General features: G+C 39.7%; 1 protein-coding gene across 6 annotated transcripts in view; it reads right to left on the reverse strand.

Moving 5' to 3' along the window:
• The window catches only part of FARS2 (phenylalanyl-tRNA synthetase 2, mitochondrial), a 231919-nt gene that overhangs the window by 142798 nt on the left and 61865 nt on the right, over nt 1–27256 (reverse strand). For all 6 annotated transcript variants that reach the window (XM_030943368.1, XM_030943366.1, XM_030943367.1 and 3 more), the window contains 2 exons: nt 23217–23376; nt 15743–15874 (listed from right to left, as the gene is read on the reverse strand). In XM_030943368.1, the coding sequence (XP_030799228.1) occupies nt 15743–15874; nt 23217–23376 (292 nt within the window). The remainder of the gene's footprint in view (nt 1–15742; nt 15875–23216; nt 23377–27256) is intronic.

Genomic DNA, 27256 nt, shown 5'->3' on the forward strand with positions numbered 1-27256 from the left:
GCATTGAGCTGGTATCACTGACAGAAGAACCACATGAAGTTTATGGAACTGCCTATAGCCTACCAGAGATGACAAAAGATCCCAGCAATGGCAGATGGCATGTGAATCACCACACAGCAATTAGCAGCTAGCTGACGGATTTTGACGTGCTGGGGAGGACAGAGGGGGTTTTCTCTGCTCCTAGCAGTTCTCACCAGAGGGGATGGAAATAGGCATTAGTCTCACTTTGCCCCCACAGAGTCTTTGCAACCCTTCTTGCTGGGTTTGAGGCTGCTGTATTGCTAGGCACCTACAAGCACCCAGTGCAGAAAGATTTGCAGCAGCAATAAAAACGCTGTCTTTTTACCTTGATGAGATCAAGTCACAGCTGCTGCAAAGCAGAGTGTTTCAGGCAGAGTAAAAAAAAAAAAAAAAACCAAAATCACAAAACACCTACCTATGCAGCAAAGGACCACAGCCACCAAGCCAAGTGCTGTGAAAACATTACAGTGCTGTAAACTGTGATTGAAAATGCATCAAAAACCTTGAATGCTTCTAAACTACAATGACAAATATATTCTGGAACTGTTCAAGTTGGATACCTCTCAAAATAAATTTTTACGGTAGACAATGATACTAAATTTTGATCAGAGAGCTAATGCAGAATGCTTCAGCATGAGCCTAGTCAGCACATATCTTTATCTTCAAGTCAGTAAAAAGAATAATATAAAAATGTTCTAGTAAAATAATGCCCAGCAAAGGTCTCCTCTGTGTGGCTGCAGTGCAGACCTTGGATAACACTGAAGCAGGGACATTATTCTGAGCACTCTGACTGGCAGCATTGTGAGCAGTAACACCCAGAAGGCTACTACCTTAAAAACTCAAGGTGACAACTTACATTACTTTTCCTAACATTTTTTAGCTTGTTTGCTCATTAGTTACCAGGTCAGTGCTAGTTTTTGTGAGCTCTGCAGTGGGGATTCTTTCTGTACTTTTGACTTGCTCAGTGTATGCTCAGGAACAGTAATCCCTTTTGGGGGGCTCCTTGCACTGATGCAATTAATAGCATTAAAAAACCCCTCCAGCCTCACACCACAGCTGCCCTGCCTCTGGAAGCACAACATCTAAGTAACCCTTTCCGCTGGAGGAAAAGCTCTACCAGTCATCATTGATACCTGGACTAAGCAAGGTTATCCTCATAAGAAGGGCAGCACACCAGCCTGTATTTTTCCATCCCAAACTGGGCATGCTAGTAGGGATTCAGAAGAGGCTGGAGGATGATCCCTTGCAAAGAGACAAGATGCTGACAGTAAGACTTTCATCAACATCTTGTCTTCACATCAGACAGCTCTTCTATGACCTGCTCAGTTTTGCCTTTCTCAGGAGCCCGAGGCTCTGTCTCTCTTCCAAAGCCTGTGCTTCCAACATTGTGCCAGGCCTACAGCACACCAATCAGCACCTGCTTACAAGCTACTCCATGCTATGGGTTGCCCATTCCTCACTAAAATGCAAGGCTGGAGCACTCTACTTCTACCAGCTAGAGATTTACTGAATATACTTGCTGACTTCCCAGGCTACTTTGCAATTGCTGACTGACTTCCATTGCTAGGAGTTGCATTTTGGAACTCCTGATCAAGCCTGAAGCAACAGTGAAAAGTCAATAGGTTATTATCTCCATTTCATACACAAGTAAATTCAAGACCATGACTGCAACAGAGATGTTAAGTTCAAGCAAATGCTACTGAATATCTGTATCTTTTAACACAGATATCATGCCTTCCATGCAGTTAACTATGCAAGTTTTGTAAAGAAAGCAAACACCAAATCAAATAAATCAATTTTCAGCTGTAAGCATGCCTAATGTGATCTAATCTTATTCAGTGCAGAAAAAGTGCTATAGTAATCATGTACATGAAATATAATCACCAGGACAGAGACAAATGGTATATCACTATATGAAATTGCATACCATTCTGCAGATGGAACCAAGACTACAAATATATTTAGAATGTTTGAGAATTGATTTGAAAACCTAGTAATTTTATCATATATCAGAACCTTCTACAATAGGAACAGATCTAAGGATCTGGCGGTTTAGCCATTTTGCCAGCCATTGAGACCAGAAGCTGTAATTATGCAATGAGATGGCTACAGGTGATGGTTCAGCAGCTATAACTCAGGTAAGTTGATGATCATCTCAAAAACAAGGAATGTACCCCATGTACATCTTAATCTTGCCTAGTTTGACAGCACTTAATCATATGAACTATGGTATGAACACATGGAATTTGAGTGCCATTGAATTCCAAATAAATTGTTAACATGCAATTTCAGAGGATTTTCCAAACCTTTTCTAAAGCATCAGTCCAAGTGCACCAAGCCAATCACATTACAGGAAAGGAAAACAAGCCCTATATGTTGTCATATTAAAAAAGTCATATGAACCTCAGGGAACTTTCACATTACATTGAGACATACTTTACTGAATGTTTTTATTGTTTCCCCCAGCTCAGAGCTTCTCAAGTTAAAAAAAAAAAACCAAAAGAAAATCCAAGCACTAGCAAGCATTCTGAGCCAGAGATAGATGTTCAGAATTAATTGAAATGTCCAGAAAAGGATGCTGTAATGAAAAAGCACTAAAAAAAATAAACATGATGCAAAGAGTTACCTTCTAAGTGGAAGGCGACAAGGTAGCAGTAATGCTGCCCTTACTGAGGACAAACAACTGAAGAGGGACAGCCTCTCTCTGAGTGGATTGTAAGGTGACCTGGGACAAGTCACTAAATTGAGTAGTGTCACTCTTTCTCCTTCTCTAAAATGTGCCTGACAATACAGCTTTTATAAAAAGGCATGCTGCTGAGAATTGCTAGATCGGAGCACCATTTTTATTATTGTCCAACAGAGGGCATCTAAGCAGGACAACAAAGATTGGCCACATTTCTGTCACTGAGAATAGTCAGAAGCAGTGTTTCTTTCCATTATGTTTCCCCAAATGCCTTAAAAAGCAAACAGGACCCCAACAAAACAACCAACCACCACCAAAAAAACCCCAATGAGTTCATCAAACACATGTTTCAGATGGATGCAGCTGAAGAAGACACTGCTAGCAGATCTATACATTACTGCTTTCTCAACCCTATCACACCTCCAGGTATTCCAAATCTGGCTTGGATCTGAAATATCATGTTGTAAGGGTATTTGCATGATGACCAACAGTAAGGTTGAGGAATTTTCAATAAGGTAGGACTCCACTGCAGCAAGATTGCAGTCTAATAAGGTTAAGGGATTGTGGAAGAGGCATGCAAGATCTTGGGAAAATATATCCCTTCTAAGCCATCAGATTTTACAGCTTTAGCTCCAGGTTTTTCAGATGACATGTCTGCATCAGAACAAAACCAAAACCCCCTAAATTTCATTTAGGAAAAAAACACCCAAACAGACAGACTGTGATTCCTAAAACATTTTCTCAGTTCCGGTTGCTACTGTGTATTAAACTTCAGCTGTCAAGAAACAGCTACTCCATCTTTCTTATTCCCCATTTTCACCAGTGCTCAGTTTCTCATACTTATTCTTAACATGACATTTTATTTCAATCCCACCCTTACCCTCAGAATGACTTCTCATGCTTTTTGCCTGTCCCAGAGCAAGGCTTCAGCTTCCATTTCACACCTCTGCAGACATGGAAAGCATGTCTGTACACTGGATTACCCAAACTAAAACTGCCATTCTACAAGAACAGTTGAGCAAGAAAATCAAAGTCAATGGACCAGGTCACAGACCATCAACAGAGGCCTTCAATCACCTGTCAAACACCTTTACTGTTCAAGCCGTAAGTCCAGAACCAGGAGTAAAGCAATGCCTGAAACAAATCCCAGCCCTCAAGATTCAGTGTCTAGCACAAGACTTCCACAAGAACTGGAGAACAGAGCTGATGAGCTCATGCAGGCACCTCCCCTGCTGTCAAACTTCCTTGACAGAGTTTCCTCAGCTGCGGTTTGAAAATCATCTTGGGGTTGTCCTTTGGATGGCAGCATACTTGCTGCAATTACTCTCTTCTGCTACGAAGCCTTTTGGGTGTCTCCAGGGAGCCTGGGAAGGCTCTTCCAGCTCTGTATTGCACAAATGTGTGGAACACATAAAAGAAATTACAGATTCAGTGTCCCTTAGTTCACCTTCCTTAAACTCCACCTGTGAATTGTACCGTCACAGAGCTTCTTCCCTAACTTAAGGTGTATGTATTTTTCTTCAAGCCCCAGGAGAACAGAAATAATGAAAGGGAGATGGGAGTAAAGCAGCAAAAAGGTCACTATAGGAGAACTCTAGCTTTTCAAATTTGAGCCTTTCAAGGAAAAAGTTGCTGATTTTCTCTTCCTGCAGAGTATCATAAGGCAGCAAGAAGGTCATTGTAGGGGAACACTAGCTTTTTCAAAATTGAGCCTTTCAAGGAAAGAATTAATGATCTTCTCTTACTGCTGAGTATCACACCTGCAGGTGTCATAGAAAGAAGACAGGACACCCTCTGTTGAAAATAAGTGAAGGATGTGCTTTTTTTTTTGTTATTGCAACTGTGTTTCTACCTCTAAGAATTATCATATTCATTTAATCTACATAAACAATGCCATCATGATCTCAAGCTCTGGGCATGCCTGCTGTAAGTGGCTACTGTTCCTTCCCTTCCTCTGAATAACCCAATGGTCATGAAGAACAAATGAAGAACACCAGAATGGGACAGTGCTCTGAGGGTTGTTAATTTTTTTTTAATTTAATTGTTGATCCATGAAGAAAAAGTCAGAGAGCATCTTCTGTTCAACATCAGAGCAGCCACAAAGGTCTATAGGAAATGACTGGTCTGTCTATAGGAAATGACTACTGCAAGAGTTCCTATGCTCGGTGTAAGATGACCCAAATTTCCATCCATCTCATCTTCTAATTGCACTTCTTATTTTTAAATAGTATTTTCTTTAAAATATCTGGTCCAAACTCCAGGGTGACACCAGTGTTTCTGAAAGTTCAATTATTAAAAAAAAAATCAGCCATCAGTGTGAATGTCCACTGATGATCATGCACACTTTCCTACTCTTCCCTCTCCTGTTTTTAAAACTTAGTGCTTCTGTGACAGCCACAAAGATGACATACAGAACTACTGATGGGCACCATAAAAATCACTATTTTCTATTCACTGAATTAGAGTCATAAATGTTGAGCGCTTCTTTCTCTCCACCCCAGGATATACAGGCTTGCTTCTAATAAGATCATTTTGTATTGACTAACTGCATAGAAACAGAAACAGCACAAATTATACTTTTTTTTGAGCTAGAAACCAGTCTGTTCAGCATCACATGCTGCCAAAACAAAATAACAGTTTTCTGCTTGTCCCACTAGGACATCAGCTAATAGGGTCACATTTAAAGCAATACAGATAGTCACCAGGGCATCATTAGCATCACCTGTATACTATTACAAAACCACATAGATGGCACAGAACAACCTTGGGTACCACTTAGGATGCTACAGAATTTTTCTAATGTTTGCTAACAGCTCCTCCAATCAGCCATATGCAGAATATAGCAAGTGCTTATGCACAGTCTGCTCCACTTCACTAGTGGTGTGAAAACTGAGAGCAATGTAGCAACAGTAACTTTTGTTTAAAACCAGTGCACAATTAAGTGCATCTTCATACGGCTTAAGTGAGCTCCAGCTTCCTGTTCTGGAGTGGCTCTAGTAAATTCCCATTTTCTTTGTTCCTATTGCTCAAAAGCCTATGATGTGCAAAGCCTGCAATTCAATTATACCTGCTCTGAACATGGTCAGAGCTTCAGGCTGCAAGGAACCACACAAATAAACAATCATGAGAGGAGCACAGGACAATCTTGCAAGCAGAGAACCCTAGAGAAAATAAACTCCTGTATAACATGAACTGCCACCTCTTATGAAATAAATAAAAATAGTAGCAGCAAGTGGCATTACAGGTAATATACAATTTTTCTAAGATCACCAGCCTTTATTCAATAAGACTATAAAGCAATTTAGCACTTGGAAAAGTGAGTAATTCTGCTTCTGTCTTGATTGTGATATGATGAGTTCTAATACAGTAGCAGAGATATCCTGGCAATTATAGTTTTTACTGTGCACAATGCAGTAGCATTGTGTTAAGACTATGTTTTCCCTAGATGAAAAATGGAGTCCCAGTCAGGAGTTTATCTTTTTATCTTTGACTGTCACTTTTGAAACATGCTAAGCAAGTCTGAACTAATATGAGAAAAGGATTCTCCTCATTGTACTTCTTCTTTTGGAATAATTCATTAGCTAAATACTTTTCAGCCAGTACAGCCAAAGCCCTAGCTGGAGTCTCTTGCCTTATTTAAACAGATCCTACTAACTTTTCTTCTGTTATAATCCCCACTGCTATTTCACGTCAATCACTGTTCTAAAAGAAACTCAGTAAATTCTTTAAAAAAAAAAAAAAAAAAGAAAAAAGCCACAAAAAAGCTCTGAATTACCATGTCAGTGACAATCTCTGTCATTAGAATAAAGAAGCCTGGTACTTTTGAATGAGCAACTTCAGGGCTGTAAAACACGTTCTTTTGTTACTTTTTCCTGTCTCCCCACAATTTTAAGATAAAGTAGAAATAAAGTCACTGCAGGGTGAGGAGTTGAACTTCTGTAAAACCACAGCCACCAGTTTATGGGCCTTTTATCAGGATCTTTTTCACTTTTTTTTTTCTTGATAAAGCCAACATTTTCACCCAGAGAATATAGAATTTGCCTAGATTATCAAATATTCAGCTAAAGTTTTTAAATAATGCAAATTACCTTAAAAGAAAGGAAGCAAACAAGCACTTTTCCCCCTCCACTCTCCATCTGGCCAAAAAAAGAAAATAGGCACAAGATGACTTCCATCATTATCTAATAAATTTGATTTGTTGTTACACACAAAAGTTTCCTTGGACTCTGCCGTGGTATTCAGGACCAAACTTATTATTGGTGCTCACTTCAGAGTCATCAGAATATGTAATTTATGATATCCATTCTGCTCAGGAAAAAAAGATATACTGCTTTAATATCTATTAGTAATCTGTGAAGTTATTCACAGGGGGGAAAAGTGTTCATAAGGCTGAAGTTTTTCCCTGATTCCTTTCAGGTACACCAGCAAATCCTGCCCCACACTAGCTGGTACACTGCCTGGAACGGGCTGTCTCCTCTCTGTAGCTGTGCTGCAGTTGCCTTCCAGCAGTACGGAAGTGTCAAACCTGATCTAGATTCTTTCCTTCCTTCTGGAAAAATGCTTATCCATCACAGCATTATCACCTTCTGGACACCTTTTTATTCACATGTTGTAGATTTTATCCTCTCTACTGCTTGTAGACACTTTCTGTTTATGAATGCTGAACAGGAGAGTAAATCTGGGTGTCTGAAGATGAAGCCCAAGCAAAACTGAAGCTAAGGTAGTCTTTGTAATACAAGCAGAAACAGCACCAGTGGGGCTGACATATTTCTACAAAGCTAGAGTTTATAACATGATGCAAGGTTCTTGTGTTGGCAGGCAGTAATGACAGAGAAGCAGTGGCCCAGCCCTGGCTCTTGAGCTGTTCTGTGTTTGCTCACATGCAATTCAAACAGTGGTCCCCAGCCAAGGCTCGCCAGCGTGGTCAGCAGTGGATCAGCATGCACTGGCACACGGACAGCTGGGCTATCCAATCTCCTCAGCCTCCAGCCAGAATGAGCCATGAGAGGCTGCTGCCACAGCCAGGCTGGCAGCACTAGAAAGCTGCGACTCTCTCTCAACTATGCAACATGCTTGGGTTTTCCCTTCCTCGCCCTTTGTCCTCTAAAGACATGAGCCTCACCCATCACTCTGATAAATGGCATGGAGTTCCAAAGGCTGACCACCCATACACCACTGCCTCTGGTTTGCTGTTTTCTTAGCACACCTGCAGAGCAGAGAGGGGACAGAGGTGCATGTTCAGCACCAGCAGGAGAACTGCATTCACCCATTCCTCTCACCAGCCACCAACCTCAAAGACAAGAAATGAGGCACAACAGAAGTATCCCATCCAAAGCTTCCCCCTCCAGAAACGAGAAACCAAGATTGCATTTGCGATCTAGAGAAGAAAAATACTTCCTAAAATGCTTGATCTAATCTCAGCTGAACTGAATCTGTCTCAACTGAGCTTCATGTATCAGAGTCAGAAACAGTTAGAGACATGCCTGTAAAATCTCTTCTCCAGCCTCAGCTGGGTAGTCCTGGTAAATGTCCTGGGAACAGCAAAGATGAATATTGCAACGCAACAAAAACACCTGGAGGGTATCCTAGCCTGATGAGGAATTATATTAGGCTCATTGAACCAACTCCTGGCTGATTAAAAACATTCAGCATTCACCATATAACAGTGTAGTAATTCAATAGGATTATTTGGATGTGTTTTCATTTGCATAAATAAAGCCAAGAGAAACACCATTTCTGTGCCATAAATTGTTGCTCTTCAAGGTTTCTGAGTACCACTTTCTTATACTTGGGAGCTGCTTAATAAACTATATTCATCATAATTTAGCCTTCTCTTGTGTGTGGTGCTCTAATCCTCCTGCAAGATCCCAAGGAGACAAATCATAGTAAATTACTAAACCTTTAATTTACTTTTGATTAAAAAACTTAAGGGAAGGAGAAGCAATACATACACATAGGCAAATTGCTTCAAAAGCAACAGAAACTTTGGAAGGTGGAACTGCTTATCTCTTTTTCATTTCAAGTAATTTCAAATGGACTAAAACAGGCCTCACATACATTGAGAGGAGCTCTTATTTACTTAATGGAAAGATGTGCTAGTCAGACAAACTCTCCTGCTGATTTCAATGTTTGTGTTGGACTGAGTTAACCCTTTGTCACATACATTTTTGTGCAGGAGAAAATGAAGCATGAAGACAACATAGTTTCTTAAATTATGAAGATAAGGAACTTATATTCCAACTAAAAATGTAATCTGGCACCCTGAAAGGGAAATTACCCTCTAAATCTACCAGCATTACTACTCTTAACACTAAGCTAGAAAAATCAGATAGAACCACAAACTCAAATGGTCATCCAAGTTTTATAATAACTACTTACTTCCAAGAATCAATCCTACACTTTTTCTTCCACAGATATCCCTGTAAACAAATAATACATTCCCCAGGAATAGGTATAATAGAATTGTCATAAAATGGAATACTGTATTTTTTCAATATATACAAACACTACAGATTGGAAGCAAGCTTATATTAATTCTTTTGAAAAATCTCAACTTTAACACAGATAATGAACGTGTCAAAGGTAATAGAATAAGAGAAAGCAACACTTCAAAAATTTTATGGGTTCCTTCTGTATGAAAAACCTGATAAAAAAACAGCTTTAAAAATAGAGTTGTAAATGAAGTAGAAAACAACAGGCAAACTATCTTGACAAGGAAAAGGACAGAGTTAAGATTTTGTGTTTTGTAACACAACACACACATCAAACCAGGCGGTGTAGCCAGAGATAACAGAACAAGAGAAACAAATAACAAATAAAACAATGCAGCATTTGATTGACATGAGCATCACCTCTGTGTAACTCATTTCTGTGTTTTGGGTTACTTATCAAGGCAAAACTTGGACTTTATTCCAGTCAGTTCAAAAGAACCTAAAAGAAAATCAACCCCAAAAAGCAATCTTCATACAAACACAAAAAATTAATGCTCTTCAATTTCCTCTTTGAGTAGAAAGGAGTTAAAAGAAATAACTTTTCTATATAAGAGTAATCTCAATTTTAAAATACATGCTCTTTAGAAACTTGAATCTTTAAAGTCCTTAGAGTCCAGATCTAATCATCCCAAAATTTAAATCCCAAGCTACAGCTCAGCCCATGCGTAAATATGTAGCAGTGCTGTATCTACTCCCTTTGCAGGACTGAGATGCTTAGCAAACCACCAGTTACATTTGCAGTCACAAAGGAGGGTGGCATTAATTGTTAGTCTGAAGATGCTAAGAAAGTGGCCAGTATTTCTGCTGTCACTTGCTATAGATGATTCCTTTACAGTCAAGAGATGTGGTAGTCAACTAAGAACACCTAATTGCCACTCCATAGTCCTCAACTTACATGAATTTATATCAACTATTTAAAAGTCAAGTACACGTTTTGCTAGTAGCAACCCAGGTGACTGCAATCACAGCTCCTCTCCTCATACAGACAGGGTGGAGCACCACAGATTTTCAGGGAAAATCTGGTCCTCTGCCCTATTACTTATTCCCTTATAAACTGATCAGCACTGTCTTAGGTACACACATCTCTGGATGTGCCACATCCATACATCTGTGGGTATCTGTACAATATCTGAAGAACAGAGATAAAAATTCAATCCCATCTTTCTCTAAAAGCCCACAACTTCCCACCAGCTCCATGTCTGAGCAATGCAAAATTTCAGTGTCCGCCAGCTCAGCAGGCCTCTCAACTCAGCCAGATGGGACAATCAATTTTTCTGGTTTACACAAGGGGGGGAGCGTTTGTGTAGAAAACCACACACCAAAATTAAAACAGGCCAAATATCCCTCATTCTGTATTTAATTGGTCGACAGTTTGTTTTATTTGTCTCATTCTGTATTTATTTTTATACATATACACATATATGTATGCATGTATGTGCAAATGGAAATCACTAGGTGACCCAGAAGCTGAGATACAAAGCTTGGATTCAGCCTCAGTTTCTTCAACAGGCAACCTTTGGGAAGTCAGTAAAACTCAGATGCTTCCTAATTTCTCACTAATATTATTTCATCTGAGACACTGTATCTTCTTGAGATACTAACTTTACCTACAGGTACCTGCCTAAATTGGGAGGCTCTGCTCCTCCTGCAGTCAGACACAGAAAGAGGCTGCCCAGCAGATCAATCCAAAAAGCTCCACACATTCTGAAGGAAGCTTCCACCCAACTGGAAGACTTTTATTCTCTATTGAGTTTAAAAGGACAGTAGGAAAGCTCCCTTTAACTAAGGCAGCTGCACTCTTTACCTGCAGCGTGCATGTGTGTCAGCCTCTGGCGTACTTCAGTTCCAGCCCACAACAAGGAACGATAACACCGCTATCTCAGCGTGGTCTCAGGGGAGTAAGCACAGGAAGGGCTGGGAGAGGCAAGGTACTACAGTAGTGTGGTTGTACAGGAGACAGACAGTGACCTAAATTGACTCCTGAGAAATTTGGGATGTGGAGCTGTGAAGTCTATGCAGCAGATTTCAATCGCTTCGGGTGCTCCTGTGGGAAGAACCAGTCCATCCAACAATTATACCTCATGTTTTTGGGAGGCCCCAGATGCTCGATACACCAATACCTCTGTAACTTTAATTTCACCTTGAAAGGTTTCAGGCATGTATTTTAAATTCATTATATTTACCCTTCTACACTACATCCATACAAACACATACAGCATTAACTATTTCAAGGTCCCCACAGAGAGCTGTTAGCAGAGACAGAACATGGGCTAGCACACAACTGAAGCCACATGCACCATCTGCTCAAACATTTTAATGTAATTTACCAGGCAAGAGCTGAGCAAGAAAAAAAAACGATAGATAAAAGAGATTAGATTTCCCCTAGTCTAAAATACCTCCTGCTGCTTGACATATGAACCTAACTCACCCATAAATAATATTTCATTCAAGAACTTATTCAAAAAAATTTTTTTTAAAAAGTCCTGTGCCTGCAAGGTAACATTGACATAATTCTTCTGTTAACCTGCTGCCCATTGAGAACTGTCCAGACTGATAATCCTATTGCCAAAACCAAAAAGCAGCGTACACTTAAGAAATTTAAAATTGTTACTTCCACTCAAATTGCAATTTTGATGAACTTCAATAAATAAAGAGAAAGATTTATTTACTGCAGCATTGAAGCCAAACAAGTTCTACATGTTAAGACTTGTATTTGGCTGAAGGTGGCAGCCCTGGGCCTAGTACTATTTGAATTTTGGGAATAAGTCCTGCAACTGATCTGTAAAAGGGATGGATTCCAAATGGCAAAGACACATACTTCAAGAATCAGGTTTCATAGAGAACAATCCTCCACCTTTTAAAACAAAAGCCATGATTTGAAGAACTCATGACAAACTCCTTTTGTCATGTTCAACAGTATTAATGAAGATGTTTGGACAGGGTTAGCAATTTTTCCTCTATTAGAAATACTCACAAAATTAACAAGAAACTAGGACAACTACCTTTGCTATAAATTCAGCTGGCATTTCCTCTTCCAAATCCCTACACCATTCACTACTCCTGTTAAGCTGACAATAAAAAATAAAATTAAAAAAAAATAAATGAAGGGTTTATTAAGACTGTAAATATCACTGTTAATTTCTGATGTGAAAGGTAGAAAAATCTGCATACAGCGGGAAAGTTCTACCAATTCCTCTTACTGGTACCCTAAATACAAGAGCCTTCATGATTCATAATTTTAGGAAATGAGACCTTAACTTGAGCGGCCTGCCCTGAGCTGAGTGTCTGGCTGTGTGCCAGGATGCTTCACCATCCTCTAGCAATTAGAAGCCATCATCTGCACCAGACATCATCCCAAAAACCTCCCCTTTCTTTTCAACTCAAGGCTCATTAAACGTCAACACAGCAAAATTAATATTAAGAATCATAAGGAAAAAAAGAAGCCTGGAGAAGACACAGGCAGGAGCGATCGTGACCCAACATATGGCTATGCTCCCACGTAGGGAGGGACTGTCTGACCAGCACTCTTTGGCTTGGAAAGAAGTCAGTGACGACCTACAACAGAAATCTAAACAAATATTGAGTGGCTTAAACAAGGAAAAAGAGAGAGAGACTCACTAACTCTTCTCGTATGACAGAAGAGCTCTAACTGTATCGCTAAGTTGTTGGTCAGAGCAAGAAAGAAGTGATTCCTCATGCAAGTTAGGCAAATTAAGACATTGCAGGGAGTAAAGGTTTACTGGGATCAAACATTTCAACAAATGAATGGAAGAAAATTCCACAGTGACTATTGAACGCAAACATGTCACCTTCAGCTCAGGAAAGACACAGCTGCAGGAGCGTATCAGGGAAGGATCAGTATAACCATGCCTGTTCTACTCACCTGCAGGCACTGGCTTGGGAAGTCATCATGATACAGCAATGCCTTGGACTTGAGGTTGGATCTGGTGTGCCACTCTTACATTATTTTACTGTATACCTCAGGAGTTAAAAACATCATGAGAAGTCTTACCAAAAAAATTACAGGATTCTCTTCTTTTTGTTGTTTGTTTGTGGGTTTGGGTTTGTTTGGGGTGGGGGGAGAGTGTTTGGGTTTGGTTTTATTTTTAAATTAGTTGGCTTATAGTTTCATGGGTTTTACGTAAACTTCAGTTCAATTTACTTGCTTCCATCCTCAGCTAACATATTCTGCAACACTGCGCACTGAGAACATTGCCATTGATTTCCATCAGCAAAGGATCACACCCTAACTGCTTCCAATTTCACAGTTACTAAGCAACACTAAGTGATCACAGCCTCTGAGCAAGCAATGTCCTGTATTCAAAGGTCTGAATTGTAGAACTCCATAAAGACCTGGAACTTGGGCACCTACCAATGAACACCAGCTCCACAAGTCTTAGATAACAAATTCCTGAAGTACAGAAATACATACCTTTGGTGCTGTTAATTGAAATTAGCTCTACTGAACCACAAAATTTCCTTGTACACTCATCACAGCCTAAAACTGGGAGTACTTTCTAATATACTGCAGGTTTTTTGTATTTTTCCCAGGATTTACCAAAACAAAACCCCTTTTATTTATATTGAAATTCATACACAGCACTCCTAATAAAGTTATGTATTCAGGGATAAAGATGAAAAAGAAAGCACACAAAACCAGAACATTAAACACCATCAGCCTTCGGGGACTATACAACATTATCCCTTACAATTCAGTGCATCTTTGGAGTACTGCACATTCTTTTAATTATTCATAAAAACACTGTAATAGGATTTCTGTTTTTCTTTTAAAATAATATCACTGTTAAAAATACTATAACTATTAGAAAATAATAAATAACACCATATTCTTTTTTTTGTTGTAGGAGATTTTCTTGAATGCAAACAACTCATAAAAAATAATAGCTAAATTTGCTTTAACGAAGACGGTACTTGCAGCCTTTACTAAATTATACTTACTCATCTACACACCAAGACAACAGAAGCCTTGCTTGCTGCTAACATGGAAAATCTGAATGGTCCAGAAGACTGGATCCATTACCCAGTGAATGACTAAGAATGAGACTGGCTGTTCTCCCTTGGAAAATCCTGATCTGGTCTAACATTTAAAAAATGTGAAATTTCAAGGGTGAGAAAGTGCTATGGAAGCCCACGCATAAGAACGCTGCAAAAAAAAAAATGAGTTCTGCAGAAACCTCTGGTGTTTCATGTACATCCATTCACACACTCACACAAATGTATACAGTAATTGTTTAGGGACACAGTTTAGTTCTTTTCACACCCATTAGAGGACCCTAATCATAAGAGTTGAGCAACATAAAAGCTTTTGAAGCAGAAAGCCTGGACATTGGTGTGTTACATCTAATGGAAACAATATTACACAGCAGTCTTTCACTTCCGAGACTGATTAGAAGCTGTACTGTATTTACCACACTATGAAGATAATAACCTGAGAGAACATTAGCATAAATCATTAATTCATTGTGGGGAAACTCTGGAAGAGGATATCTTTCTAGAAGGAAAATGATCACATTAAAATGCAAGCAAACTTTGAGAAAAAAAAGCTGTGCCAAGTAAATGGTGCCAAAATTAAGCAATTCATAGTTATCATACTTGGTCTTCAATAGGAAGAATTTAGAGCACATGAAAATACAACAGCAGCTTAGCAAACCAATGGGAAAAAAATCAACTGAGTGTTATGTTGGCTATCTGAAAGCCCACTTGCTGGAATTACACAGATCATATTCCAAAAGGCTCACATACCTAATAAATACTACTGGACGACACTGGACAACACTGAGCACACGAGGACTGTCCTGTGCTTCCTAAGAATTGCCTATCCCCAGTAAATAAAAGAGCAAGCATACAAAATTCTCCATATAAAAAATAATTAGAAAAAATCCATCAATTTCTCCTCTCCTTCTTTAATACTTACGTATAAGTTTTAGAAATCAAAATGGTCAGGTGGTATTGCTCTGTAATAATTTCAATTAAAATAAATGATGTTGCTTTTAATGCAATTTACAACAACATAAATAACCAACCTGAGGAGAAAAGCAATAAAACAAAAGAAAAAAGCTACCCACCATTTACACAGCGACCAAACAGCAATATGAAAGATATCACATTCCTCTTTTTATGCTTTAGACACAGAGGAGCATTTTGATATTCCAAATACTTAGGGGTGTTATTTGCTATTGATACTTTTAAATCGTTACTAAGAATGCACTTGACATCTCTTGGGAAAATAAGAAATGCCGCACACCCAAACTTGCAGGCTCTCTTTTAAAGCTGACGTCCCTCTGTCTCCTTACTGCACACAATAAAAGGCAAGCCTCCTGTTTGCAAGCTTCAGGTCACTTGCTCAGTTGCTACCCCCAAATCACAACATGCAAGGGCTGCATTCCACCTGAGCAGTATTTGTGGTGGCTGCCAGGCGGAGATGCCTGTGCTCACCAGGGTAGAAGGGGCATTCCAGGCTATGAAGCTGATTGCTCTGGAAGTGCTTGCTAACAGAGATGTCAATGAAGTAAAGGAGTTTCAGTACCTGAGTTAACAATCTGCTGCTCCATGACCCCACAGCCCAGGACCTCCATCCATTCTCCTTGGAAGTTGATCTCCATCTCAAAGGAAGGGTGAGTAAATGGGAAGTAGCAATCTACCCATCTGACTTGCAGTCCTGTAGCAGTGTTTAAAAAATAAATAAATATGAAAGGGTGTATGCTTAAAAGGCCATCCCTCCAACCATCTGTAAAATTTGCCCTTCAACTAATGACATGAATTACAGCAATCCAGAGAAAATAAATAGCAAACAAACTAATTTACAACACTTGTGTGAGGTGATAAATCTTAAAACCTGTGGAAAAAAATGACCATGTCTTTTCTAATATGAAAAATGCTTTGTGCAATTCAAGCACCCTTTGAAACCAAATCAATCATTTGTCAAACTCTGGTAAACACCTGGCATTGAACAAAAATGAGCCAAGATAATGGAAAAGTCAGTAATTTTGTTATTCTTTGCACCAGGAAATGACTAACTGCTTATCACAGGAAAAACTAGCTAAGCCTTTAATTTTTACTTAGTATTTTATGGATTGTCTAGAAAAGTAATTTTTTTTCATCAAAACTTAATTAAAATACAGAGCTATTCTCTCTGTATATGTTTAAAATATGAAAGTTAAAAATGGATATTCATATACACAAATAGAAATATATTTTCACAGAGTTGTACATTATTAAGGTATGCAGCGCATGCACAGAGCATTCTGGACCTGGTAGATAAGTGTAAGGGAAAAGCCCCACTTGGTAATTCCCCACCATCCCCCCCAGCTCAGCACCTCTGCAGATATCACTGTGCAGAGCAAGGAAAGTCCTGGCATCTCAGAGCAGCGCAACCAGAAGAGGACAAGGTCTTCCTTCCCAAGGTCTTCAGTGCTGCCTAAAGCAGAGTTGTTGTCAAAGTGCTCATTATATTTGAGGAGTTTTAGTTCTTCTAATGATTTACAGATGCTTTGCTTCACTAAATATTTTTTTCTAACCATTAGTTGTCAGGAAAGAAGTCTCAGAAACATGAACCATAAAAACTTGATAGAGGACTGAAATGCAAATTCCGTAAGCTAAGCTAATGCCTTAACCCCAAACACATCTTCTCTTCAGTTAAGCCAAATGCTAATCAGAGTCAGGACCATTAAGAACCAGACAGATCCAGCTTCAAAAATAAAGAGCTGAACCTTATTTTTGAAAGGCAAAGGTAGCGTGAGTGACAGCAACTGTTAAAATTTCTGGTTTGATCTGCAGATTTTTTGGGGGATGTTTCATAAGAGGAATGTAAAACATGAAATTGCATGATTCATACTAAAAGTTTTTCAAATAAAAATATTTAAAGTAGCCTCAAAAACTAGATCTTCATTGATTACTTCTGAAACATGAAATGTGGCTACAGAAACTGAACCAATAAATTACAACAAAGATGTATATGCATGGCCAAAACATAAAATACCTCCTAACAGTCACAGAAAACTTTTCTAGATGCTATGAGAAATCAAATGGCAAGGCAGGCTTCAAAGCAAACAGACTGGCACTTCTGGATTTTCTCTGCTTTCTTAAAAACCAGTCTCAGGAAAGTATATGAGTAATGGAAAATCTTTTTGATAATTGTATAGACAAAACGCAGAAAACCAGAAGTATTTACAATAGTTTCATTCACAATTGTAGGGCGACAGCAATCACTTTATTGCTCCTTTTTACCTGCATGACAATAAAAAAATACATAAGTGAAAAGAGTCACACGTATATAATAATATAGTGTGCAGAAAACATTTTTTTTAATTTCCTGATCTTGGCATTTTTAATCCTTGGGCTGTGCACATATAAAATATTCTCATTTAGCTTGCAAAATTTGCAAATGCAGCAACTACTTTGAATATTCAACTAGTTTGCATTCAGTAACAACATTCAGATAATTGTTTCTTATTAATCCTCTGATTACTTAAAAAATGAAGCTCTGTGAGAAAAAGGATTTCGCAGCTGTTTGTTCTTAACTAAAATAAATTTTAAAATGTAAAAAAAAGAATTTAAAGCTCTTTTTATTTTTTAATTTTAATGCATATTAGTACTTAAGAGGCTTCTGGTTTAAATGCAAAGAAGCAAACAAACAACATTCTGAATAAACCAAAACAAATTCACAATGAAGAGACAACACTCACCTTCATTCTGTTCTCTAAATTAATAGTTAATCCCACATACCACAATAATTTTATTCATACAGTATCCAGGCCATTGGGAATACCTCTGTAGTTTATATTCCAGTGTTCTTTCAGACTTTTGGCTCTAGAAGACTTTACTGAAAAGCAGAGGGTGCTCAGCCTTTGGCAACATTAACTGCATTTCTACAGAGTGTCACAGAACAAATGGGCACATTTATTATTTAGATACAAAATATTGTCTTGGTACTCAATTTATTCCCAAGGAGTAAAGGGCATCACTTACACTCAGCAAACTAAACCACTAAGGACTCTAAAGGATTATGATGATTAGGCTTCCTGTAGTACTATGTAATTTTCCTGATTCGGCCTAGTTTATTTCTTCATATACAGATGACGAAATACTGGCAAAATTGATCTTTTCTAGAAATTTTAGGAGGTCAAGAGACACATGTCTCTCTTAAAACAAGCACTTACAACAGCACACTGCTGAATCTAATCAAGGCCTGATCACTAGACACAAACTTTTCCTGTTCAAAGAAATTATTTGTGTTATCAGACATAAACACACCTGCTCATTTCAGAGCCTCACAGTGCTCATGAGAGTCCTTCCCGTGGGTAGAGGTCCATTCATAACTGTGCTGGGCTGAACACTAGGCTCCCAGCAAAGCTGCTCTACCACTGCCCTCCTCAACTGGACCAGCGGTAGAAAATTTAATGAAAGGCTCATGGGTCAAGATGAGGGCAGGAAGAGATCACCCAGCAATTACAGTCATGGGAAAACAGACTTGACTTGGGGAAAGTCGTTCCATTTATAACCAATCAAATCAGAGCAGGATAATGGGAAATAGAAACTAAACCTTGAAAACAACTTCCCCCATCACTCCCTTCTTCCAGGCTCAACTCCACTCCCAAAATCTCTACCTCCTCCTCACCAGCAGTGGGGACGGGGAATGGGGACTGTGGTCAGCTCATCCCTCATTTTCTCTGCTACTTTTCCCCTGCTCCAGGGTGGAGTCATGCCCACTGAAGACAGTCCTTCATTAATTGCACCAGCATGAGACCCTTCCACAGCATGCAGTCCTTCAGGAAGCTCCTGCTCCAGCACAGGTCTCTCCACAGGGCCACAGGTCCTGCCAGAAGCCCGCTCCAGCACAGGCTCCCAACAGGGCTCCAGCCTTCTTTGGGAATCTACCTGCTCCAGCATGGGGTCCTCCACGGGCTGCAGGTGGACCTCTTCATCTCCATGGACCTCCATGGGGTGGAGGGGCACAGCTGTTTCACCATAGGCTGCAGGGGAATCTCAGCTCAGGCACCTGGAGCATCTCCTCTCCCTCCTTCTCCACTGACCTTGTGTCTCAACAAAGGTATCTGAAGGGCTGTTCCTCACACATATTCTCACTCCTCTCCCTGGCTGCAAATTGTGCAGGATTTTTTCTTGTCTCTTTTAATTGAGTTATCCCAGAGGTGCTACTGCCATCACTGATGGGCTCAGCTTTGGCCAGTAGTGGGTCCACCCTGGAGCTGGCTGGCACTGGCTCTGTCAGACATGGAGCAAACATCTGGCAGCTCCTCACAGAAGCCACCCCTGCAGCCTCCCTGCTACCAAAACCCTGCCATGCAAACCCAATACAGTAACTTATATGTCAGATCAGTATGGAAATACTGAATAATTGCTGTTATTTCTGAACACTGAATCCAGGTAAGGAATTGGTCATAGCGTGCACTCAAAAGTAATGGTGTTATTAGATATTAAGCTAAACAAGTGCTAGCCTAATTGAGTCTCATAATGAAAAAGGCTTGACCAAAGGCACTGAAAAAGAAAGAAAAAGAAAAAAGAAAAAACCAAACACATTAAAGCAGCCTATTACTACACTACAGCACAGAAGCAACAAAGCCTGAGACCCAGATGGTCTTCACTGACCAGAAATTCTCTTTGTTGCTGTGAGGATTATTTTTAGAGACAAGGTTATGGAAGAAAAAGGAGAGGGGTGCAAGGAGGGTGCTGGGAACCACAGAAGGTATTGAACTGCGGCCTCTTGAGGTATGTGTCAATTTGTAAGTACTCTGCACCTCATTGTTTCAGATAATTCATCATACTTGCAGCAGAGAGGAGCTGGCTGCCCATATAAACCTGCATTAGCTCACATTTTTCAGAAGTTATTAGCCTGACCATTATGTCCTTTATAATTTTTTTTAACTCATTACACCCATAGATCTCCACGCACTCAAAGGAGCTATCAGTACAAGAGAATTAAGAAGGAGAATGAGCAGAACATGTTTGATTTAAAAGATATCCAGTGGCTGTTCAGTGAGAATCAGCAGTGGCAAAGCCATCGTCAAAGCACAGCATTACTCACTCTCCTGCCTTCCCTTACCAGTGACTAGGAACTGGGTAGATAAATATGGGATAGCAGTGAATTTTGAGCCATTTCATGTAAAGCAACAAATCACAGAACCAGCACACAGTCATTATTTTCTATTTGCCATAGTAAGATTGTTTTTGAATCTCCCAGAGTGCACAGAGCTTTTGGCAAGCTACAGAGGAGCTAGAGAAAGAACCATAGTTGAAAAAGACTGGCTAATTTATGAGGAAATTTTGAACAGCCTTGTTACTAGGTAACTAAAATGAGAACTAACAGACTACCCTCACTGGCAGAACTGTATGGGGAGATGGATGTGTAACTTAAATTAATGGATTTTAAGTGTGCATCTTATGGAAGTAACAGAGGAAAACTAAGAAAGGTGATGTCTAGGTGTAGTATTTGAAATAGCTTCCTGACAGAAAATTGAAAGAAACTGACAGACAGTTACTTGTAGAATGCAAAATCAGGCATGTCATACCATCAGAAAATGCCATAAGAAGAACTACTTTACACTGTCAAGTTTTAAAGACAACTGACTGGATACTCCAGAACTTTCTTCCTCCTCTAACATCTGTCATTCCTTCATTGGCAAAGCCAGAAAGACATCAAAAGACAAACTTCTGTAATAAGGGTAAGTGCAGATTCTATGAAGTTTTTGACCTTCCTCAGGAAAACACAGTGATTTCCAAACAACTTTGTTTTGTCAACACTGAGTTGTTCAAATTGTGTGGTAGGAACCAGGTAGAGCCCAACTGTCTCATTAAATATTATAAAAACTAACCTAAAACACCACCAAAAAAAAAAAAAAAGAGGCAAGTCAGTGGTATGACCTTTCTGCAGAGATCCTGCAGAGATCCTCAATCTATCATCAACCTAAGCTACTAAACTCCCAGAGGAGCACTGCAGAAGCACAGCTTCCAAGTCCAGGACTTCGGGTACAAGCCAGTTGATGCACAACTAACATGTACAGCAGGCTCAATCTACAATCCAAACAATCTGCCTATAAAAAACAGCTGACTGTATGACAATGCAACATTTCAGTCACTTACTGCAGCTGTGGTCAGCCTATCCTGCTAGAAAAGATGTGCAACTTCATTATAATATTCTGCTGAAGTACAGGTTATAAAGAACACAAATGATGCCAAGGATAGAGGAATGAAATTTTTGCTTTTAACAGAAAATGGTGCCTTATGAAATAGCCACATATAGGAAAACCAGAAATTTTCCAAGAGCAACACATTTAAACACATTTTAAATATTAAGTTAAAATTTATAGGAGTGAAGATACAAAAAGTAATCAAGAGTACCATATAAAGTAAAGAGTAAAGTGCTAGTTAAAAGCTGACAGCTATCAAAAGACAAATTTATTCATGTGTGTCCCAAGACAGTTGCAGTGCACCAATCTCATATACCTTGTGCCTAACATGAACTTTGAATACTCTGAATCCTTGTATTTCCAATAATGGGGGGTAAATACACATATATATACAAGTACATATGTAAATTTAAATTTAAAATCATATTAAATATAATTCAATAACTATATCTCGTGTTTGTATTCCAGGAAAAATGTTGGGGGTATAGAAATAGAAAACTCCAACAGTAAAAAGGTGACATATACCTTTAGTTTGTATATTTAAAATAATTTATGAATATATTTTAATGCCTTTATAGCTAATGGGTGGACTGTATAAGAAGTAGTAATAGCCAACATGCTGAAGCTTAAGCAGTATCTGTCAACAGTTAGAGAAGGATGCTACTGCAGTCTGAGATAGTACTAATAACTCTGAGATATTGTTCACTTTAAACACCATCAGCATCTGAGGTTGATCTAAATGTATCATTCTTACTGTTACCCACTTTCAACCCAATTTTCTATGTTTCAAAAGGTCACTGTTAAGTAAAATACACCTACAAGAAGCTTTGAGCTGAGGAACTTCAAAATTTTTGTTCAGGTGGAATAAAACAATAACTGGTAAAAGTTTTGCATCCTATAAGTCAACTTGAAAATTCAGAAAAATATTCAAGCAGTCATATATAGAGCTTGGTATCATTATCAATCCATTCTTGGAACTACTGCTCTAAGTGCAGTAAACATCTTAAAACACCTTAGAAAGTAGTCAAGATACCTTATGCATTCTAATACCATCCAGTATTTCCTCAACAGAAAAACGAATCAGCTTAGAAGAGCAGCCTCCTTGGCAAGAAACAGCATTAATGTAGCAATTTTGACTCAGGCCATTTATAAATTCAGTTCCTGAAACTGAAAGCAGGTATTTCTGAGGAGAGAATCCTTCCTCACTCCACTGTAAGTACCAAAAAACAATTACTCTTCAGCTTGATGTGAACTTAGCAAACACGGTCTGCCCTCAGCTGGAAGGTTTAATTTATCTGCACAAGGGATGCAGCATATGGACACACACACCCCTTCCCTGCTCCTGGTGCAGGATCTGAACACTGCCCAGCTGCACCCAAGCTCTCATGCACCCCAGATGCAACGCTGCACACATGCTCCATCCCTCCAGGGACACAGGAGACACACGAGGATAAAGCAGAGGGGTCCTGCAGAGCTTTGTGCCAGAGCTGGAGTTGCCTCTCCGCACAGGATCCACACTGTGCCTTTAGCACACAGCTTCTGCCAGACCACTGCTTGCAGCTGGGTCTCCGCACGTCCCCACCTGCATTCGTGCCCACCACGTTACTCTGACATGCTGCACACCAAAACATTTTCACAAAAATCTGCTAAGTCAATACAGTGTTGTGTGCACCAGTATTTAGGAAAACCCAGAGAGGAATGTGTGGCCTCTTGGAAAAAACCATCTGGCTGTTTCTGTATTACCAGCTACCAACACAACCCCTAAGCTTCCTGTCTGTGTTACACAGCAAAATGTTTCTCCAAAGTCCCAATGACTAAAGGCATGAGCAATCTGGGGGAAAAGGTGCAAGAACCCACCGTCACCAAAGATGTGAGTCATGAGCTTCGTGAGCACTTGCTTAAGGTTGAACTCCACCAGCCTCACCGCCTCCATGGTGTGACACTCCTGCTTGTGCGCAGTGCGATGGCCTTGCTCAAACAGCTGTAAACCTTCACCATCTTTAACGCTGGAGAACAACTAGAACAAAACCACAAAAACACCATGTTTTGCATCAGTGACTTCCTGAGTGAAAACAGAGAATGAAGTTCCATTGATTTAAGTGGGAATCTTACCTGTTAAGTCTGCACTGTGAAAAACAAACAAAGACTGTGACTTTATACAAATTCTGTTCACTAAATGCAGAGATGAATCTCTGTAAGAACAAAAATGCTCAAATAATTAAATCTGGTTTATTTCTATCATCAAATAATATTATTAGCTATAGGAAAATAATAATTTACAAAATAAGCACATCTCCTTTTCTGATTCAGTTACTTTGGAAGTTTCCATGCAGAACAAAGTACTCTGTACAGAGCATGAGGAATGAAATCTTGAAAAAGAGCTCTTGTTCAGAGTAGGAATTAGTAGTTGACGTTAATGAAGTTAATAGGAGCTTAATTTGAAGTGTTAGTCTGTTGTTAAGCATTAAGGGTTAGAGTTCCAGGACTTGCTTTTAGTTGCCCTTGTTAAAGGTTACTATTTTAGCTTTGTATTTGCCTTTGTATTTGTATCTTTCCCCGTCACACTTTGTATTTGTACCCCTTTCCCTTTGAATTTGTATCTTCTCCCCCCCCACCCCGTCACACTCTGTATTTGTACCTCTTTCCCTTTGTATTTGTATCTTTCCCCCAGCACACGGATACGTGGATATGTATCCATCCCCGTCGGGAGTCACAGTCGCTGCTCCCCTGCTCCCAGGAGGACTTGCACCCAGACTGAATGTAAATGAGGGGCTGTGAGAACTATATGAACTCCCTCAAAACCACAAACCAGCATGAACTTGGACTTTAGCCCACTGGAACCACACTGGGTCACCCTCTCCTAACCAGGGCTGGATTCCGTCCTGTCGCCATAAGTGTAATAGCACCCAGCTTACAGGATACCCCTAAGCAACGAGTCAGAAATTGACTTCCTAGGGACTCTCGTGAAGACAGAAGCCCCAGCTCTGCCGAAGGGGCAAAGGTGCATTCCTCCTGCACTGCGTTGTCCTGTGGGAGCAGTGGCAGTGTGCGGGCAACCCCTTGGGTTCCCCACCTAGAGCTGTCTTTAATAAAGGCCATTTTAAAAGGAGCTGGTCACTCAGCCCTGTTTATAACACAGCGTATGTAGATTACACCCCGAAACTACAAAACACAATGAACTCAATGGCATTTAACAGAACTTCAACTCTTTTAGTACTTGGATGATGTAAAAGAAATACCAAAACAACAAAAAGAAACAAAAAACAGAAACACAAAACCAAAACAAACCCAAACCAACAAAACTCAAACCCAAACCAACAAACAAACAAAAACCACCAAAAAAACCAACCAAACAAAAAACCCGCAAACCCAAAACAAATCCTGGCACTTTTATAAGACTTAAGCCATTTACAGTAATTCATCCTGGGTACAAGTTTATATTCATTTAAGGACTACCATTTTCCTGTATGTTCCCACACACAGCATCCTTTTTGTGAACAAGAATTTTGTCTATGGGACATCTAAGGATTCATGATCTCAGGTGGGGGTTTCCAGATAATTTAGGAAGCACAGGGACAGCTGTTTTGGGATGTGGCAGACTTGCTCTTCATTCAGACATTCCTCCCCACTACATCTGCTGCAAGTTGAAGATTTCTGTTTTCTGCATATCCCCATGTGGTTTTGGCCAGGTGATCCTGGCCAATTACATACCAGCAAATCTATATCCTTTCAGAGAGACCAATAAAACACATTCATTAAAGAACATTGTTGGAGGCTCTGTGTCCTGGGGAGACAAGCAGGTGGTTTTAGAATCTAAAGAGTATTTTTGTTGGAGATCCTTACAGCTGTACAAAATTCCCATATCTGGGGTGAAGTCTTGAGGGTAGGGAGAGCCAGTTGTGAAAGTGTTTCTAGTGCTCTTTCCTACCCCTTCTCCTCTACCTTCCCCTAGTCAATCAAGCACACACAGAGGAGAAAAACATGCACTGAGATTTTCTTTCCATTAAGCCTCCCAACATAAACAGCTCTTACTCCGGAGATGCCACGAATATTGTGTAACCTTAACAACTCATGGATGCCCACAGAAGTTAACTGCAGTTTGATGCCTTCAGAGCACTAAATGCTCTCAACAAAAAGTTTAAGTGAATCTCTGGTATTCCACAAATGCTAGATACAATTAATTAGGACTAGTTTCTAGCACATTTCCTACAGACACAATGAATGAAGAGTCTGAGTTTAGACAGCAGGCAAACTAGCACCACAGTGGACTGAATAAAAAAAAATAAATAAAATCCAGTAGTATTTAACTTTTTATTGCTAGCCACAAGGAGATTGCTGGCAGATTTAGAAAACATTTCTTCTCTTAATCTTCTTAGTGTGCTGCAGAAAATACTAAATTAAAAAGAGAATGTATAAATACCAAATAAAACAATTCTCCACCAGTCTAACAAAAATGCCTTTACTAACCAAAATACAGGAGCTTGACAAACAGAGTATCACACTTTTAAATAACAGATTCTTTATTCAAGTGCTCATCTGAAAGATTAAACCCCCTTCTTCTTACTGACATTAATCCTACCTTGACTGGAACAAGAAGATAATACCCACCCTACAACTAATTTGCTGTCAGCAAGGCAGATCAGTCACCCAGCATGGTTATGGAAAGCCGGGGGAATTCAGAGAGGCCAGCATTAGTCGAGGGAGAATAATTGTCTTAGGCTCACTGGCTGGTCAATGGAGAGACACTGTATCCCTCACAGAGGAACACAGAGTGGTTAAATTAGGTTCCTGCTCTGAACAACCCTACACAGGTAGCTATTTTTTCTATTGACTGACTCACTCACTAAGCCAGAAACACCCTTCAGGCAACAGAGATGTTCCCTCTTTGGACAAGAATACACTGTATTTACACATTAGAAGGTACATTTGTTATTTTACCTATCAGTAGTATTTTAGGACATGAATCTCTCTTCCTTCTTTTTCCGTTCACTCCTCCCTTCAGCTTAAGACTGGCTCCTCAGGCCATTGCAAAGAACAGACAGTCTGGACACTAGCCTTCAAAACACAGCATACTTGTATCAACAAGTACATAGAAATACTTTTCCTTACTGCTGTATTATTTCTGAAATCTTGATATCACAATTACAGTCTAAAGCAAAATTCTATTTCAATGGTTTATATCAGATGTGGAAACAAAATACATGCAAGAACCATTAAATACATTGAGTTATACTGCAGCCATGTCACCTGCCTGAGCCATAATCCTGCCAAACCAGTCATAGGCACCATCTCCAAGCGCCTCCAAGTCATAGGTTCCTACTCCAAGCCAGGACAAGGGTCCATGCAGCAGTGTACTGAGCCAATCTGGGAGATGGATCCAGATGCGCAGTAACTCAGGAGAAGGGAAGAAACTGAGGGATGTGAAAATGGTGAAGTTCAGCTTAGTAATCAAATATCAGCATACTAGCAGCTCCAAGAGATGAGCTGGCACATGGAACAGGGCTGGGTCACTTTGGGCACAGGTGTGAATCTAGTCCAGTTCAGACAGGCTCTGAAAGCGCAGCCATAGGGAAGTCCCAGAAACAGGTAAGACAACAGCTCCCCCTTACAGTCAGGCACCGAGAGACTTTGGTATTCTTCACAGAGGCTCCATCAGCTGCAGATGGGATTATACCAAGAGAAAAAAAAGAGATACCTTACAGTTGTATTAATATTTATTCCTGACTTCCGATTCACTGACATTGCTATGTCAATACGAGCGGCTTTAAACCGATACGCCAATTTCACTTCTACAACGATTGAACTGTGCTAAGTACATGTCTTGGATTAGAAACACTTCAACATTTCTGTATACATAAAGCCAGGAAAGTCAAAGCTTGAATAAAATGAAGAATCAC

The sequence above is a fragment of the Camarhynchus parvulus genome, chromosome 2, assembly GCF_901933205.1.
Source record: "Camarhynchus parvulus chromosome 2, STF_HiC, whole genome shotgun sequence".
Lineage (NCBI taxonomy): Eukaryota > Metazoa > Chordata > Aves > Passeriformes > Thraupidae > Camarhynchus > Camarhynchus parvulus.